Source organism: Megalobrama amblycephala, linkage group LG22, assembly GCF_018812025.1.
Source record: "Megalobrama amblycephala isolate DHTTF-2021 linkage group LG22, ASM1881202v1, whole genome shotgun sequence".
Lineage (NCBI taxonomy): Eukaryota > Metazoa > Chordata > Actinopteri > Cypriniformes > Xenocyprididae > Megalobrama > Megalobrama amblycephala.
Window position 1 is genome coordinate 14,018,775 of NC_063065.1, and position 19,205 is coordinate 14,037,979.

The window sequence follows — 19,205 nt, forward strand, 5'->3', positions numbered from 1 at the left end:
AGCAAAACATCACTCATCTCATTTCCTTAAGACACAAAATCTGGGCTTTTTATTTAGGATATAACACAAGTGCATTTAACGTAATGGTGAAATCATCATTTTTAACAGATTGTAAGATAATTCTGAAGAAATCTTAAATTCTTCCTGTATAAAGAATATATTTTGATAACACCCAAACATGCCCATGCAGAACAACTGCAAATGGTTGCACGCGTTTGCACATGAACACTTAAAATTAAAAGAAAAAGAATACAAGGGAATTTTTATTCACCACTTCCTCCTCATACACTGGTTTTGTCACTCAGCCAAAAGTCTTGTTTTCATTTCAGATTGTGCCTTCAATATGGACAACAAGGTAAGCTTATCACACATATCTGTTTGAAGTATGCTGTGTAGAACTTACAAGGGCATGAAAAGTTATTTTTATTATTATTATTTAAATTATTTATTTTTTATTATTCAGAATAATTATAAATGTAACACAGTATAAAATACATTATTTAACACTAAACAATATAGTCTGTAAAATGAAAAGAAGAAAAAGACAAGAGGAAAAGTATTCATATTTGTTTTTTACAAATTCAAGATCCAGTATATTTGGGGATTTGGGGCATTACTGTAAAGTACTTCTCCATAAAATGTAGATTTTTTTTTTTTTAAATAATAAAATTAAAAATTAGTGATTTTTAATAAAATAACTATATATAACTATATACATTTTGCACATTTTTTGTCTGCATGTCATGCAAAACAACATACATCATACTCCAATGATAGTTACTTCCATGGGTAAATTTTCTGAAGTTTACATCTTTTTTTATTTTTATTGCATAATTATAACAAAGAACAAGAACATGTGGGGATACAAAAGAGAAAAAAAATATTACAATTTACATACAAATTGTTTTATTATTTTCAAAGCTTTTTATTGAAGGTTTTTTTGTTTTGTTTTTAAATGATGACAATAGGCCTAAATGTAAATCATAAAGTGAAAGTTAAAGTTTTGTGAATATGGTATTTACCAATTATACACAAGACATCATCAGAGTGAAAAAGACCTCACTGACTGAAATATTACACAGCTGGTGAAACACAAGAAGTAAGGAAGCTGAAATTCGAAGCCAAAAACGTTTAATAACAGAAGTAGAATAGGTGTGAAAGAAATTCTTCCTCTTTTTATAAAACAGTGGTAAGGCGGTTCGGAACTGAGCACGCATCTTTTACTGGCTGATGTAAAAGCCAGTTTAGGGTCCGTTCACACAGAACGCGTCTTTGCGTCTAAAAACGCGAGACGCAGCGCTCAGGAGTGGTTTTAAAAAAAGCGCAGCATAGAACGCGAGAGTCTCGAGACGCGCCTTTGAGACGTGATGCAATAACGACAATAACGGAAATAATAGAAATAGGCAAACTGCAGAATTTACAGATACAAGTTTTGACATGGAAAAAAAGAAAATAAGATAATAATGAGCGCCTCCTCCGCCATGTTGCCATTATATAAAACAGTTGTCATGCCAACTCGCAACGCTTGCCCCGCCTCCGAGTTCTTCTGATTGGTGCACTGTTTTGGAACTGACATTGATGAGTGGCGCTGCGTGTAAAAGTTGAAATTCTTTTAACTTGACACGGCGTCTTAAAAACGCGGCGCTCATGTGTGAGGCGCTGCAAAAGACGCGAGATGCGAGCGTAACGGTCATGCACGTCCGTCAAGCGCGTGTTTACATAGAAAAACAATGGGAAAGTAGCGCATTGGAATAGAAAAACGCGTTCTGTGTGAACGGCCCCTTTTTTAGGAGTAGGAAGTGACGTTTAGATTTGCGTGTGGATGTACGTGCCGTGCGCGCACCGGGTGCTGGCGACCTAAACGCGTGGTGAACATTCAGGACGTTCAGAATCGCATTTCCAAGTAAGTACTGACATCTAAACAACACACACTAGAAGAAACACTTATTTACAGGACCAGTTTTCACATTTAAAAGTAAGACTTTTGCGCATCAATAAGCCACTTCGTTGCATCTTTTATAAATTAGCAGAATGGCCTACAATGTGACAGCTCGATGAGAACGCACTGTCAGTGAACTTCATGCCATGCTTTGGCTGAATAAATAAGTTGACTTGTTTAATACGGTTTGCGCTATTGTTAAAATGTTAAACATGCACATTACTTGTGTGCTGAAAACTATAAAGATCCATAGACGGTCACCTTGATGATTATTTAGGCGGAAATACAGACTTTACCAAAAACTTAAGTGTAAATGGGTATTTTTAATAATATAAAGGTCTAGCTTAGCATATAATGAGCTGAATTGAATATTAATTTGTGCTTCGGTTTGTTTTCTATTTATTATTTCTCTATAACGTAAAGTAAGAATGAATTTCTGCGCCATGAGCACATGGACAGGAAGTGCTAAACATATTTGACCTTCAAGTGTTCTGTAAACATTAATAAACATATTTGCCTTTTTAATTCTTATATTAACGCATGAAATACTTTACAGACATTGAAAATAAGTAATTATATTGATATTCGTCCTTGAAGCATGTGCTGATATGGAACTTCCTTTTAACCTTGTATTGTAGAGATGAGAATAACATTAAAACAGATATTTTTCATTTTAATTAATGATTAATAATTAATAATTTTAATTATTGATTATTTTTTTAGTTCTCATAACTAATAACCAAAGAAAATCCTTATGAACGAGCCTCCATATCAGTGTCTGATGATGGTTGTGACTCTCACATGTCTTGAAGGATAATATCTTCATGCTTCCATGTCTAATTGAGCTCAAACTGCGTTTATGCTTTGCAGGCATCAGCAGTAAGGTGTTTTTCCCCTACTCATTGTGCCTGACATATCATATATCCAGCAAAGTGCTTTCTGGTTTATCTCAGTATCTGCCCTGTTGTTGGACAGAATGGACGCCTTTGCAGGAAGAATAAAAGAATCACTTTGAATACAGAGTAGATTGTAATTTCAGGGTTTTTTTATTTATTTGTTTATCAAACTTTATACTTTTTACAATTGTTTTTCTGTTCAAGGTTGTTGCACGTGATAAATGCTGTTTTGTGCCCAAGGACCTTGACTTATGGTTGCAAATAGCTTCAAGGGCACAATCTAAGGCAAAGGTTGGGTTGGGTTTGGCTTAATTTATTTAGGATTGTCCTAACCTGTCCTCTAGCAGTTTTGTTTTCAGTGAATCATAACTATTTGCGGTTATGGTGTTGCACAACTAAAAAGTGGCGCCAATTTGTGCCTGTTGGTGGTTAAGTTTGTAGGAAGTTTTCTTAACCTCACCCAACTTCCTCCTAATGCAACAACTTTTTTTTTTTTTTTGGTCATTCAAACAATTGTAGATTCAGTTGATTGCAGAAAAAAGGATATAATAGGACTAAACCTCAAAACAACAGACATGGGGAAGTATGCCCTGCATCACAAGTTGTAATTTTTTTTCACTATTTGTAAAGCCACAGTTTTTAAAGGGATAGTTCACCCAAAAACGAAAATTCTATCATCATTTACTCAGTTGTTAAATCCTTTTCTTTTTTCTGTTGAACACAAAGGAAGATGGTTTGAAGGATGTGTTAAACTGAACAGTTTTGGGGCACCATTGACTTCCATAGTAGTTTTTTTTTTTTCCTACTATGGAAGTCAGTGGTGCCCCAAAGTGGCCTGGTTACAAACTTTCTTCAAAATATCTTCCTTTTGTGTTCAGCAGAACAAAGAAATGTATACAGATTTGGAACAACTTGAGGGTGAGTAGATGATGATAGAATTTTCATTATCCTTTTAACTAGTTTTTATAAAGATTGTCTCATTTTGGGTTATAACCTGTGGCTCTACTAAGGTTTTTCTGTCATTGCTTGTTTATCCGGACTGGATAGTTGCCGTTTATTATACAAGTTTAAACCCTAAAGTGTTAGTTCACTCAAAGACCTTCGTAACACAAATTAAGATATTTTGATGAAAATCCGAGAGGTTTTTATCCTCCGTAGAAAACAATGCAATTACCACATTCAAGGTCCAGAAAAGTAGTAAAAACATGGGAGAGATGGGGGGAAAAAGGTTCTTTTTCACTCTGATAATGTCTTAAACTTTGTATAATGGGTAAATACAATATTCACAAAGCAAAATACCTTAAATTCAAACCTAACTGCAAAGTATTTGCTTATGCACATTTACTATTGTCATCAAAAATCTCCTCCAATAAAAAGCTTTGAGGAAAAAAAAAAGAATTTTCTCCTCTGTATCCCTCACATGTTCTTGTTCTTCGCTCTGTATTTATTTTATACTAAATTAACTAAACTTCAGAAAATGTACCCATGGAAGTAACTATCACAGGTAATGGACACTGGAGTATGATTTAAGTATGTTTTGCATCATGCAGACAAAAATGGGCCATATATATATATATATATATATATATATATATATATATATATATATATATATATATATATATATATATATATATATATATATATAGAGAGAGAAACATAAGATATTTTTCTTAAATATATACATGAATGTATGTTTATATAAATAAAATAATTATACACAAAACAAACACACATATATTATGTAAACACAGACTCTTATTTTGTACACGATAATCACGATTATCGTTGAACAGCCCTAATATATATATATAATTAGTTTTATTAGAAATCCCTAAAAAGCTCTTAATGCTTATTATTAAAAAAAAATAACTGCTACATTTTATGGAAAAGTACTTTACAATAATGCTCTGAGGCTACATCCCCAAATATACTGGCGAGAATACTTTTTTGTGCGCCAAAACAAAAATAATGGCTTTATTCAACAAATTTGCCTCTCCCCTGTCATTCTCCTATGCTATTTGCATTGCAGAGCTTCCAGGTTCTACGTCAGAACGACGACTCGGTATTGGCCGACGCTGTTCACATGAGCACCACAACGCATGCGTGTGATGCTGATAGCAGGAGCCGGCCAATAATGAGTCGGTGTTCTGACGTAGAACCTGGAAGCATTGCAACATAAATAGTGTAGGAGAATGATGGGAGAGACAAATTTGTTGAATAAAGTTATTTTTGTTTTGTTTTTGAGCACAAAATGTCTCCTCATAACATTAAGGTTGAACCACTGTAGTCACCTTGACTATTTTAATGATGTTTTTACTACTTTTCTGGACCTTGAATATGGTAATTTTGTTGCTTTCTATGGAGGATAAAAAACCTCGGATTTCATCAAAAATATCTTGATTTGTGTTTCGAAGATGAACGAAGGTCTTACGGGTGTGGAACAACATGACGGTGAGTACTTCATGGCAGAAATTACATTTTTGGGGGAACTGACCCTTTAAACCAATGCGCACGCACAATCTATTTTTCTTATGCAATTCTTCTCTGCCCTAATCTAGCTGTACAAGAAAGCTGGCATTGTATACTATAAATATTGTTGCTTTGTGGCGAATCGTTTATGTTCTGCTACTGTAAGTAGCTTTGGTTAAAACTATCTGCTAAATGCGGAAATGTAAAAGTACTTTTTTGTATTTTTCCCTTTGTATTTATTTCACTAGCTTCCTTTGGTTTGTAAATAGGCTAGTGGGCCACTAGGTATAAACTGAACCGTATTTCACAATTAGTAAATGTTTGTGGTGCACGTCACATTATCAACATTATATAATCGCCATATTGATTCCTATCACTGCTTTAACTAGCTCTGGAGCCGCTGTAGAGGGCGGCTCTGGGTTTTGGATGCAGTTCAACGAATCAAAAGACACACTCCTTATTTACTAGATAAAACATTTTTTGGACTTTGAACAAGGAGGGCTGTGTTTATGAATTCAGAGACTTTAAAAAGAGCTCTTTGTCTGATATTGTGAGAAACTTTGTTGCTAAAGATATATCTCTTCTGTTTCAGATTCCATGGCAGGAACAATTGATCAAGCCAAAATGAAGTTTTCGAAAATAGTAAGTTCTGTTTTGGACAAACTTGTCTTCTTTAAATATTAACTTTGCATGTATTTCTTTGGAGTTTAGAGCCTACTTTTTTCCCCCCTGTTAACAGGTAAACAGCCGCTCCTACACCCGGTTCAATCAGTCTCAGAATCCTGATGGAGAAAGCAGCCGTGTGGAGGTGAAGCTCTCTGTGGAAGGTGAGGAGGAGGAGGAAATGGATGGTACAGAACAAGGACACGTTCAACGTGATGCATACATGAGATCCAGTCATTCTCGGCCATTGAACAAGTGGAGGATTCTGGTTTGCGTGGGTGTTGTGCTGGCTGTCTTCTGTGTGGGTGAGTGTTTTTGTATATCCAAATGTCATTATCATTCAGTCATTATCAAAGAATATTAAACTAGGGCCCTGTTAAATCCATTTAAATTTTTCCTAAATTCTGTTTTCCATTTGAATAGTTTAAATTTGAATAATCAAAAAGGATGTCTAATCAATTGAATTCATAAAACTTTGATCAGTCATTTTGTGGTTTAACCCTTTCACGTGTAAGTACATGTATTTTGTCGTTTGAACACCTTTATAATGATCATGTTGGTTGATCTATAATGGGTGATGGATGCTGACATTTTAGTTTGCGCTGCGATGCTGAGCATCAGTGCTGTCACAATTACAAGATCTAAATTCATCCACTTCTTCTAAAAGACTTAAATAAGTGGTCGGTGAACTGGGAGAAGAATAGAGTAAACTTTATAGTTGCCTAGTAGTCGTTTCATTGTTATTTAACTAATTTGACCGTCTTTTGCTGCAAAACCAGTCCATGTGTGCTGTTTTTGCAAAAAGTCCAGCTCTTTGGACAGCAAGACATAGTAAAGCGTCAGTTTCTGTCAGTTTTACAGCAGCAAAACGAACACTGTTGTGTTTACTCGCTACTCACGAAATCCTGTCATTGCCACTGTAACGATGGAAAAACATGATAACTTTCAGTTTGCCAATTAAAAGCCGCTCGTACGCACAAGGTCATTCATCTTGAAATCATATGTGACCTGATCCAGCAAAATGAGTCACAGTAACCCAAATTTCAAAATTGAGTGCGTGCGTGCGTGTGAGAGAGAGAGGCAGAGAGATAAGCAAAGAGAGAACAAATAATGCTAGCCTATGCAATCATATCTTTGTGTAGGCTAGTTGACAATAACAGTGTAACAAATTCATAACGGAGATACCAGCGCGCTAGTCTGACAGGAGGATGGCTGGACCAATCGCGTGCCTGTCAGTCGAAACGGGGCTTCCCATTGATAAAAATCAGCGTTTATGTCAGTGTGTTTACATTTCTAAGCTTTTTGATTGGTTCTATACAACGTGTAACACCATATTTGGAGAGCAGAGATAGTGACGTTTCAGGGGATACCGGGAAATGCTCATAAGTGACGAGAGGAGTTGAAGTTCATTTCCAGCGAATTTAGTAAAACCATGTCAAATTTAATAGCCATTTAAATACCTTTACTCAATTATCTGGACTACGAAACTTTGGGAGATTATTTTTGAAAGTCTGTTCTTTGAAATTAGCTTAAAAAAATATATTTTTTTTTTCATTGTTTTTCCACATTATCGGCCCATATCTTAAAATAGAACGTTGCGACTTCCGACTCATTTCGCCAGAGTGTGTCACATATGATTGAATTCGCATCTTCTGATTGGTTCTTCTATGGGAAGTGGCGTTTAGTGGTTTCTGCCAGTGAACCGGTATTTCTGAATGGGCTGACACTGGGATTTAGTGGATTTGAAGCAAAAGTATTTGATGAACGTATACTATGTGTGAAGAGCATTCGCTCAATATCATTATCCTATTTTTGATGGAGATGGCTTTTAGCGTTTTTTGCATCTGAACTCTTCAAATATTAATTTGATTAATTTAAGAGATATAAATTAGTTTGCCATGGTCAGTTAAGCGTTCAATACAAAAATACTTGACCCCATAATGCTGTGAATGACCTATCAAAATTAAGTGTTTTAGAGAGCCATATTCTCAGTTTTTCCCTTGGACTCATATGTGAAACCAAACTCTTTTTTTTTCTTTTATCTTGTGACAGGTTTACTCATTGGATACTCTGTCAGCCGTAAGTCTGAGTCTCCTTCCTGCTCTTCACCAGACGGTGTTCAGCCAACTCAAAAGGTTCTTCAGCCAACTCAAAAGGTTCCTCAGCCAACTCAAAAGGTTCAGCCAAATCAAGATGTTCAACCGATTTATGACGTTTCTGATCCCTCTATGGATTGGAGTGACCTTGTTAAACTTCTGAGTGATAAACTGTCATCTAAAGCCATTGAAGATAATTTAAGGTATCTGTAAATCATTTGATATTATTGGTCATTGTTAGCATTGTCAGTTTAAACATTAACACAATTGTGAATGAGTAAAAGTACAGCCTTTTTTAAATATACAGATCTGTTATTGTTCTGATTTTCTGTTGTTCTTCCATCAAGTGTGTATTCCCAGAGGGATCGTAATGCAGGATCATCTGTAGATAACAAGTTAGGTGACAATATCCATAGTATTTTCACGAAACTGAATATGGAACCCTGGGTTGATGAGCACTATGTGAAGCTACAGCATCCTAACAGGTCAGTAGGCAATCCAGAAACACTTTCCGAAAATAAGTAACCACTCTGCAACCACAAAGAATACCCTGGCAACTAGATAGCAATACACTAAGTAAACTTTTAAAACTTTAGCAACCCCATTACAGCAAACTAAAACCATTCAAAAATCATAACACTAACAAATCTTTCTGAACAGTAAAAACCACATAACATGCATAAAAATGCATGCTAAAAACCTGTTAGAACACACAAAAAAACACACATAACAAGCATATAATGCACTACAAACCACACTGAACACTCACCTTTCAGAGGTCAGAATGTGCTGGTTTGTGTTTGGATGTATAACTCAATATCCATATAAAGATTTATCACATTATTTAATGCATTCTGACTTATTTACACTGTTAAAGAGCTGCATTCTCATGCTAAACATGGCCAAAGTTTCAAAACATGAGTTGGACGTATGACAGAGTATTTCTGTACCAAATACACTACTTCCGGTTTCTGAGAGTTTTTTCCGAGTAACACCCTTTATCATGTAATAAAGGGCGGAATTCCTTGTATGGGCACTTCTCCCTGATAAGCGTGCACACACACATCACCCAGAGCAAGAGCACGCCCATAAACGCGCTTCGTTCGGGTTACGGAAGCCGAGAGATTTTTCAACAGTGGCTGTGTCCCTTCGAAGGCCGCATTTGAAGGCTGCATACATCAAGACAGTCTAATTTAAGGAAAAATAAAGTTAGATTGCAAAGTAAGAAAGAAATTACAGTATTTTACACCTCACAGTGAATATCAGTCAATTTTATTGCGGTTACTTTTCTTAAAGCAGAACTAGTAACTTTTTTTTATCTTCATAAATAGTTTTCTAAGTCCTTGCGATGGTTAATTGACTTGTAGTGGTGTGTTTGACCCCCTCTGGCACGTCTACGCCAGAAAACAGCACTTGCAATTTGAGTTTCGCTGACCCGACACAATCTCGCTTCATGTTCACGTTCACGCAAGAGTGACAAAATGCTTTACGGTAATTCAAAAACAATGTATTTATTATGACTTTATAAGAAAATTTTGAAAATTACCCACCTCCATCGAGATTTCTTGTACTGTATTTGCAAAACTACTGAGCTGGTGAGCGTTAGTCGTTGTAGTCCAGAGCTGCGCTTGGAGTATTTGCGACAGTGTGATTCACTGAAGGAACCTGTAGGGGGAGCTTCGCAAATCTTACTGAGTTCCGCTTTAAAGGGTCAGTTCACCCAAAAATGAAAATTCTGTAATTTATTACTCACCCTCATGCCGTTCCACACCCGTAAGTCCTTCGTTAATCTTCAGAACACAAATTAAGATATTTTAGTTGAAATCCGATGGCTCCGTGAGGCCTACATAGGGAGCAATGACATTTCCTCTCTCAAGATCCATAAAGGTACTAAAAACATATTTAAATCGGTTCAATATTAATATTATAATGCGACGAGAATATTTCTGGTGCAACAAAAAAAAACAAAATAACGACTTATTTAGTGATGGCCGAAACACTGCTTCGGGAAGATTCGAAGCATAATGAATCTTTTGTGTCGAATCAGCTGTTCGGAGCGCCAAAGTCACGTGATTTCAGCAGTTTGGCGATTTGACACACGATCCGAATCATGAGTCGATACGCTATTTCATTATGCTCCGAAGCTTCCTGAAGCAGTGTTTTGAAATCGGCCATCACTAAATAAGTCGTTATTTTGTTTTTTTTTGGCGCTCCCAAAATATTCTCGTCACTTTATAATATTAATATTGAACCACTGTACTGACATGAACTGATTTAAATGTTTTTAGTACATTAATGAATCTTGAGAGAGGAAATGTCATTGCTGGCTATGGAGGCCTCACTGAGCCATCGGATTTCAACAAAAATATCTTAATTTGTGTTCCTAAGATGAACGAAGGTCTTACAGGTGTGGAACGGCATGAGGGTGAGTAATAAATGACAGAATTTTCATTTTTGGGTGAACTGACCCTTTAAATAAGACATCCTTTATGACGTATGCAGCCTTCAAATGCGACATCTGGAGGATGCAGCCTTCGAAATGAGACTCGGCTCCTTTCACCAAAGGAGCGTTTTTGCTTGTGAGGGAAAGATTACCTTTTTCAGCTTCCCAAAGAACCCAGCATTAAGGGAACAGAGGATGAAGGCAGGCACGCCTCCAGGAGCTCGGCACATAGCAATATGTTAACATGCGCACAAACTGAAACCACTTCATAACGCAAAAACAGCATAGCAACACGCTGACAAGTGCCCAACATGATAAACAGTAAAAATCCACATAGCAACATGACCAAAACCAGTCAGAACACCTTTTTCCATCTTTCTTTGGTTGCACTATTTGTAATCTGGACTGTTTTTAACCCTAAAAGCGCCAAACCAAACAAAGTGCGGTTTGGTTCAGAGGAGATCGGAAGTCCGAGGGGGTTCCTGGCTTACAGTGAAACAGGAGAAAAAGAGGTGAGCCTTTCTCTTCCTCTCCTTTGCCAGTCAGCTGTGTCATTAGTTGTCCCATGAATTGCATTCTCAGTCATTTTCTTAAACAAATGTATTCACAGGGCAGAGTGGTGTACGCCAACTATGGTGAGCTTGCTGACCTGCAGACCGTGCAAGACGGAGAATACAAAGTGAATCTAAATGGGTCTGTCGTACTGATGAGAGCTGGAAAAATCAGCATGGCACAGAAGGTGACTCTTGAGAAGCAGATCAATTCTTTTTGAATTATTAGTGTTTTACTAGAAACAGTCTATTAATAGTATCATACTTTTTTGCTAGTGCTGATCAAAGTATGTTTGTCACCATATTAGGTTATGAATGCAGCTAAGATGGGTGCAGTAGCAGCTCTGATCTACCCAGACCCAGCTGACTATAAAACGTCTGAGGAATTTGATCTCTATGGTCATGTAAGTGATGCAGTCATGATTGTTGATTTTGTTCTGCTGTTATAACTTGGAACATTGGACATTTTTCAAATGGAAAGACTACAGTTAATTTCAATTTATTTTATATATATATATATATATATATATATATATATATATATATATATATATATATATATATATATATATATATATATATATATATATATATATATATATATATATATATATTTATTATTTTTTAGATGATGGCAAAAGCAATCTAAATTGCCTGGTAAATGTTGACTTACACGATACATTACAAATCAGTAACAGTGATGGTTTAAAACAATTTTAAAAATTGATCAATTAAAATCATAAATGTATTTTATTGTTTTTATTTGTCGTTTTATTGTTTATTCATTCCTTCTGGTCATTAATTACAGGTCCACCTAGGATCAGGTGATCCTTACACCCCAGGATTCCCATCGTTTAATCACACTCAGTTTGCTCCTGCCAAGTCCTCTGGTCTTCCAGAAATACTCGCCCAGACCATTACTATTGATATGGCAAAAAAAATCTTTGCGTACGTTATAGTTTTGGTTTACCTTGATCTTTTTTTAAAATCTTTGTCAAGAAACATCAAGGTTAATTGGTATTCTTTAATTTCTCACAGGAAAATGGGAGGAAAGGATGCTCCTGATCATTTTAAGGGTGGCTTCCTCAGTTACAAGTTGGGAAGTGAAACTGACAAAGTAGCCATATCTGTCAATAATAACCTTGTTGACACAAAGATCCATAACGTGTTTGGAGTCATCAAAGGATACGTGGACCCTGGTTAGTTTCTACATTTTTGCATAAATAAGTCTATAGATCTGAATGCATGTGGTCTCACTGTGGTTGTCTGAATCCGTCAGATCGTTATGTTGTGATCGGAGCGCAGAGGGACTCCTTGAGCTGGGGATATGCCAAGTCTGCAGTTGGAACTAGTCTTCTGTTGGAGCTTGCAAGGGTTTTTACAGAGTTGAAGAAAGGTATGCTCTTGTCTGCCTGTGTTCAAAAGCAGTCTGTCGGTGTCTGGCATGCACTCACTTCTTGTCCTCTTAACCTTAGATGGTTTCAAGCCCAAAAGAAGCATTGTGTTTGCCAGCTGGACCGCAGGGGATTTTGGGAACGTTGGAGTTACTGAATGGCTTGAGGTTTGTGTGCCAATATCATCTATGCTTGGCTATGATAATTGTATTCAGTTTGTTTTATAACGCAGTTATATTTTTGTAACGTGTTGTCGTCTTTGTTAAACAGGGATACTGGTCATCAATAGACAGGAAAGCCTTTACCTACATTAGTTTGGATGGGGTTGTTACTGGTAAGTTTACTGTGTGCAAGTGATAAGTTTATTATAGGATTTTGTACACCCAATTACAATAGTTTTTTTTTTTTTTTTTTTTTTTTTAATGACAAACTATTAATATCTACTAGTGTGGTGGACAAATTCAGTTCCAGCCCTTTCCCCATTCTTCTCCCTATCCTTCTAAAAAAAATTAATTGTTTCTCTTTAATCGTCAGGTGTGGGTTCCTTTAGAGCTTCGGCCAGTCCTTTGTTGCACACCCTTCTGCAGAACACCCTGAAAAAAGTCAAAAACCCTGTGTCAGGTTCAAGCCTTCTCCAGAGTTACGGTGATTTGTCATCTCTGTGAGTAAATCTGCTTTGATTTTTGTTATAATGGGTCGAAACTAGGGCTGGACGATTAATCGAAAAGTAATCGAAACTGAAATTCAGAACCTCTAACCGACGTAATTTTCCCATGTCGGTTATTTCGGTTTTTTGTATTCCTTCCACCTTAAAAACATACTAGGCTACCGCATGTGTAGCCACATGACTCTGCCCCATCCAGTCAGTGGCATAAAAGCAAAACACGGAGGTGAACGCCGGTTCAGCACAGTGGCGCGCGAGCGGTGAGCCTTGCGTCTTCACTAAACTTTGTCAGTTGCATTTGTTTTATGGTTTGGACAGTCAAGCAATTAGACGATTGGATGTGTATTATTATCAAGCTACCGCGCTCGCGCAGCTGCATTGTGTCACGAACACACATACAAACAGTAGCTGTGAAGATCGCGCGCACAGCGAGGAACGCAGAAACTAGTTGTCAGCACTGTTCTGTGATTTATCACTAAAGTAGCTTAGAAACTCAAAACTTATTAAAGCATATATTTTTCTACTTTTGAAGGAACTATTTACAACCCACAGCTTCACAATTAATAGAGAGACGGTATGACTAACTCACACACGCAATCACTCGTACTGGTACTGTACTAATTTATCTGATTTACAACGAGCAGAAATCTGTAAGAAATGTTACAAACCATACATAAAATAACTGCTGAAAGTGAGCTATGATGTCAGATCGCTCTTTCAATAGGAAAAAATATCTCACCTTTAATAGTCAATCATATTTACAGTACAAACATTGTCAGTGAACTATGAGGGCAAAAAAAAAAAAAAAAAAATCCAGAAACAAAATAATCGTTCATTAATTGTAATCAAGGTAAAATGTTCAATTAATCGAGGTTTTGATTTTAGGCCATAATCGTCCAGCCCTAGTCGAAACATCAATATAATCATGATGGTTTCTGTGGTGACATGACATGTACGTGCTTCTGAGTCCATTTATGTTTTGTGCTCAGTTTGACACCCATGCAGATGGATGATGCTGCATATCCTTTCCTGGCCTTCTCTGGAATCCCATCTGTGTCTTTTAGTTTCGTCTCTTCTCAGGTAAGCGTTTTTGTTTTGTTGGCCTGTCAATTTAATCAAAAATAAAATAACATGATTAAAAAATCTTCAATCAGAAGAATTATAAGAGTTCTAATTAGTAGAATTATAATAAGAGTTATAATAAAAAAAAAAATCCTTGCTCTTCCATGCTTTATAATGGTACTCCTGATTTTGAAATCCGGAACATTTTATCCATCCATCATAAAAGTAATCCACACGGCTCCAGAGGGTTAATAAAAGTCTTCTGAAGCAAAGCAATGAGTTTTTGTAAGAAAAATATCCATATTTAAAACTTTCTTAACTAAAATAACTATCGCTTGGCAGACGGTCTATAAATTCTGAAGCGACGTATGAAGGAAGATGGAGTAGTGTAATCTCTTATATCGAAATTCTCGTTTTAGACTTCTTATTTGTGACCGTTTTGTTTTGCTCTGCTTCCGCTTTCGTCAATGCGTCATCCGTCAGGTCAAAGATTACTCTTGATTTGTGTAGGCCGTATGCCGGAAGCTAGTTATTGTACTTTATAAAGTTTTAAATATGGATATTTTTCTTACAAAAACCCATCACTTCGCTTCAGAAGGCCTTTATTAACGCCCTGGAGCCATGTGGATACAAACTTTTATGATGGATGAATGCATTTTTTTTTTACTTCAAAATCAGGAGCGCCATTCAGTACCATTATAAAGCTCGGTAGAGCCGGGATATTTTCTAATATAACTCAGACTGTGTTCGTCTGAAGAAGATAGTCATATACACCTAGGATGGCTTGAGGTTGAGTAAATCATGGGATAATTTTCATTTTTGGGTGAACTATCCCTTTACTGTAAGTTCCACAAAAAGCCATTTTCTAACCATTCAAGCTCACCACCCATTGGTTTTAAGAGACTGATGGCCCTAAATGTTGCTCTGTTCGTAAATGTCATATACAAAGAGTCATCCAGATGTTTGCAAACTCATTTTATTACATTTTTTTTCCACCAGGCCACTGCTGACTACAAGTTTTTTGGAACCGACAAGGATGATAATAATAAACTGAATCTCGTCACCGAAGGGAAAGTGGTTGAGCTGTCTTTGCTCGCTGCTCAGGTTGCTGGGCAGATGGCCCTCCGTCTCGTTCATGACCACATCCTCAAACTGGACATTACCAAGTATAGCAGTGTGATCAATGAGCAAGTGCACGCCATCATTGCTGGTGTTAACACTCTCAAAGATGACAAGGTAATGCTTTTTGTCATATGCATTGTTTTTGCAGTGAGCTACAAAAAAACTTGAACCAGTTTTGAATCTGCAAAATAACTTGCTCGTTTCTCAAAATACTTTCGACAGGTCGATAAAATTGAGTCTTTGTCCACGGAGTGGCTGAACGAAGCAAAGGGCTCCTTTAGTCGTGCCGCAGCCTCTCTAGCTACCGACCTCAAGAACAGCGACCTGAATGACATAGAGACGTGTCGCATACTCAATAACCGCATAATGAAGGTAAAGGTATTCTCTTGGCTTTTCTAGGCGCATCTTGTATCATCGATTGATACATATTGGCCAAGTTCTCATGTTGTTGTCATTTTCTTTCTCTTTTAAGGTGGAGCATAATTTACTGTCTCCTTACGTCTCTTTGAGAGATGTCCCGTTCCGCCACATTTTCTTTGGAAATGGGTGGCAAACCGCCAACGACCTGGAAAAGTATCTGAAGGATGTACATGTAAAAAAAGCACGTTTTGACATAGACCAGGTCCTAAACAAGTTTGCTCTATTCACCTGGAACATCCAGGGCTGTGCCAATGACCTGGCTGGAGATATCTGGGCCTTAGACAATGAGATATAGCGTTTTTCACCAACCAGATGTTGGTTTTGCTTAAAGGTTCTACTCGATGCACACATATATAATCCTGCCACTATGAAGTAGATCTGATTTGATTTGGAACCATGACTTTGATCAAGCATATCTTCAAAATTAGTGAGATGGCAGCTTTAAGTCAAATTGTGGAAGTTCTTTAAACATAATAAGAACTATATTGAGATAATAATTACAGGTATCATTCTTATCAGTCTTATTATATCTATACATATTAGTATATTGCATTTGGATGATTATAATATGTATTATTGCTGGACTGAGGATAAATAATACAATATTTAAATGATAAAGACATCGGAGCACAAGCTTTGCTTTGCTCTTCTGCTGACTGATTTTAAGGTGCATTTCAGGTTCAAGTTGTTATTTTTCTTAAAGATGTTTTTCCATGTCTCATCAAGTTGCATATGGAGTAAACCTTGTTCTCAGCTGCTAGTTGGGGATTTTAGTCCCTTTCGCACTTCTTGTAAAACCCCCAAACTCAGCCTTTTTGACCAACTGAGGACCATACTATATTTATTTCTTATTTATTTATCAGTGACAGTGTTCACTATAAAAGTGTCTTTTTTTTAATTATCGGAAGCAGTGCCTTCCATAATTGTGACGGTTATACTGTCAGTTCTTAAAAGCAGCATCTGCTAACAGAAATGCATGTTACCAACAGCTGGCATCAGAAATGTCTCTTGTTACAGGTGCTTGAGGAAATAAGCTCAAAAGCACCTGTTTTATTACTTGCAGAGCAGTTCCTCTTCTTTAAAAAAAAATATATTTTCATTTTTTTTTTTTTTTTTTTGAAGAAAAGCCCTAATTTGGCAAAACTGAAACCACAAGATAACAATTTGGGTTATGGGTTACAATTATGGTTTTTCAGATCTCCTAGTACTGAAGTATCTTTTTAGTTCTCGTTGGTCTGAAACAATTTAATGAATTGGCAAGGCAACTTTCCATTTTAACAACTCGGGGGCTCAAGCATTTTAGTGACAAAAGCATTTCTTTGTAACATTTATATTTCTATTCTAAAACCATTATCGGGAGCAGTGTCTTCCATAATGTGGAGTGTTCAAAGGTAGTTTTTGCCTACCGGCGTGTATATATCGAGGGCAGTGATCCTCATATTTCACTGTAGGGTGGATCAAATTATCGGGAACAGTGTTTCCCATAGTTTATGTAAATATTTGTTTTTCATTATCGTGTTTTTTGTTTTTTTTGTGTGGCTCTTTCCTGCTTTGTTTGCTTTGTAGGCAACTATTGAAGTAAATTGTGAGTTACATCTAGTCATGACTTTTGTTTTTCAGAGTCAGTTTCTTTTCAGTGTTTCATTGGGTTCTTGTTTCAGATTTCACTTTTCTGGTCTATTTCTGTTGCGAAATTCCGTTTTCAAAAAAAGTGTAATTGTGTAGTTTATAAAGAAGCTCTTTCAGACTTTTACGCATTTCTGTACCTGTATTTTTTTTTTTTTTTTTTTTTTTTGGGCAGGTGTTAGAAAAGAGGATGTGTTCATATTGCATAATTAGAATATGATGTATGACTGATTAGCTTGCTGCTGATTTTACATAATGGTTTCATGTTTGAAGGCACTTCTGACCAGTTTTGCAAGTGTGTATTGCATACTATTTTGAAACTTCGTCTTTTCTCCTCTTTGTGGCACTTACCAGAAACAGAGCTAGTTTGGTCTTTCATAGCATGTAAAAATGTGCATGAATTAAATCTAAACATCACAGATTGTTAAAAACAATATAAAGGATCTTTATGCTTCAATCTGTAATCTTGGTGAATAAACTGTTACTTACACGCAGGGATGATTTACCAAATTCATATTTCTCAAAATCAATAGCAGGGAAGTTGAAATTGATTGTTTGAACATGTGTTGGGTGTTGGGGTTACAACCATTTGATTACTGTGAAATGTTAGAACTGACATGTGTTTTCAAAATCTGTCAGCCTTGATTTGCTCTGAAATAAACTCTGGCATTGCAAGTATGTTTACTGCTGTGTAAGACCTATTATTTTTTTTCTCACCTCACAAGACATGAAAGAGATCTTGAACATTTTTGTTTGTCACCTGATAGTCATAAACTTGTTTGTGTTCATATTTGTTGAACTGGGAGGGCCAACTTCAGGAAAAGAAAAAAATCCAAAAGATATGTTATGATAAGGGTGTATTTGCAACTGGCTTAGTTAAAAAAAAAAAAAAAAATTAGTTGGTCCTCACAAGTAATGAAATGCAAAACTCCCATAAAGCAACATGAAAACCAGTGAGTGATGGCTGCTCACTGTTCATGAGGTCTGTAACAAATTCTAGAAGGATATCATTTGTCAATGTTATAGTAAATTACGTTAGAATGTGTTTCTAGTTACATTGTAGTCCCCAATGAGAACAGCTTCAATGGACACATGAATGTTATATTTCACATGATGTACAAATGCCAAGTTTAGATTTAGTCTTTATTAATTTTATTTACCTTAACCCTTTAATGCATAGACATCACTACAGTGGACAGCTATTCAAAAAGCCATTTCTTGCGATTCCATGGGTTTTGATTGTGCATCAACCACTACAGTGGAAACTAGTGCATCATCCTATACTCTGCCACCAAGTGGCAAACAGTTGTATGTTGATTTTTTTTCTTCTCGAAACCAAGATGGCCGATGGCCAGTCAGAAACGGCAAGTTGCTCAGGAATAAGGTAAAAAAAATTGTAAGTATTGATTTTAGATCGTTAGGAAATTCTGATTAATCATCTGTCCACTACATTGGAAATCATTCATCACTAGCTATATTTCATCTACAATTCATACCAATAGACTGTTGTTCTTAAAGGGATAGTCCACCCAAATATGAAAATTGGGTCATTAATTACTCACCCTCATGCCGTTCCACACCCGTAAGACCTTCTTTCATCTTCGTAACACAAATTAAGATATTTTTGATCAAATCTGATGGCTCAGTGAGGCCTGCATTGCCAGCAAGATCGTTTCCTTTTTCGATGCCCAGAAAGCTACTAAAAACAGTTCATGTGACTACAGTGGTTCAACCTTAATATTATAAAGCAACAAGAATACATTTTGTGCTCCAAAAAAAAAACAACTGCGACTTTATTCAACAATATCTAGTGATGGGCGATTTCAAATCTTTTGTTTCAAATCAGTGGTTCGGAGC

General features: G+C 36.3%; 1 protein-coding gene across 2 annotated transcripts; it reads left to right on the forward strand.

Annotated features, from left to right (window-relative positions):
- Window positions 1–314: 314 nt before the first annotated feature.
- tfr1b (transferrin receptor 1b) lies at window positions 315–18,026 on the forward strand. 2 transcript variants are annotated; one of them, XM_048174163.1, is made up of 19 exons: window positions 315–355; window positions 5,253–5,289; window positions 5,900–5,949; window positions 6,047–6,275; window positions 8,023–8,269; window positions 8,414–8,551; window positions 10,934–11,021; window positions 11,120–11,248; window positions 11,369–11,464; window positions 11,869–12,008; window positions 12,099–12,259; window positions 12,340–12,456; window positions 12,536–12,621; window positions 12,725–12,788; window positions 12,989–13,115; window positions 14,108–14,198; window positions 15,180–15,416; window positions 15,525–15,674; window positions 15,775–18,026. In XM_048174163.1, exons 1-19 carry the CDS (start codon window positions 344–346, stop codon window positions 16,015–16,017), a joined length of 2,442 nt encoding a protein of 813 aa, XP_048030120.1. In that variant the 5' UTR covers window positions 315–343; the 3' UTR covers window positions 16,018–18,026. The 2 variants fall into 2 exon arrangements, with proteins under 2 accessions (XP_048030120.1, XP_048030121.1); XM_048174164.1 differs by lacking the exons at window positions 315–355; window positions 5,253–5,289 and adding an exon at window positions 1,767–1,903.
- Window positions 18,027–19,205: the final 1,179 nt, after the last annotated feature.

What these genes read in the sequence shown, in the direction of transcription:
- tfr1b (XM_048174163.1), top strand. An exon ending in GCTGGCTGTCTTCTGTGTGG is followed by an intron (nt 6,276 to 8,022) that starts GTGAGTGTTTTT and finishes ATCTTGTGACAG; the next exon opens with GTTTACTCATTGGATACTCT. An exon ending in TCAATAACCGCATAATGAAG is followed by an intron (nt 15,675 to 15,774) that starts GTAAAGGTATTC and finishes TTCTCTTTTAAG; the next exon opens with GTGGAGCATAATTTACTGTC.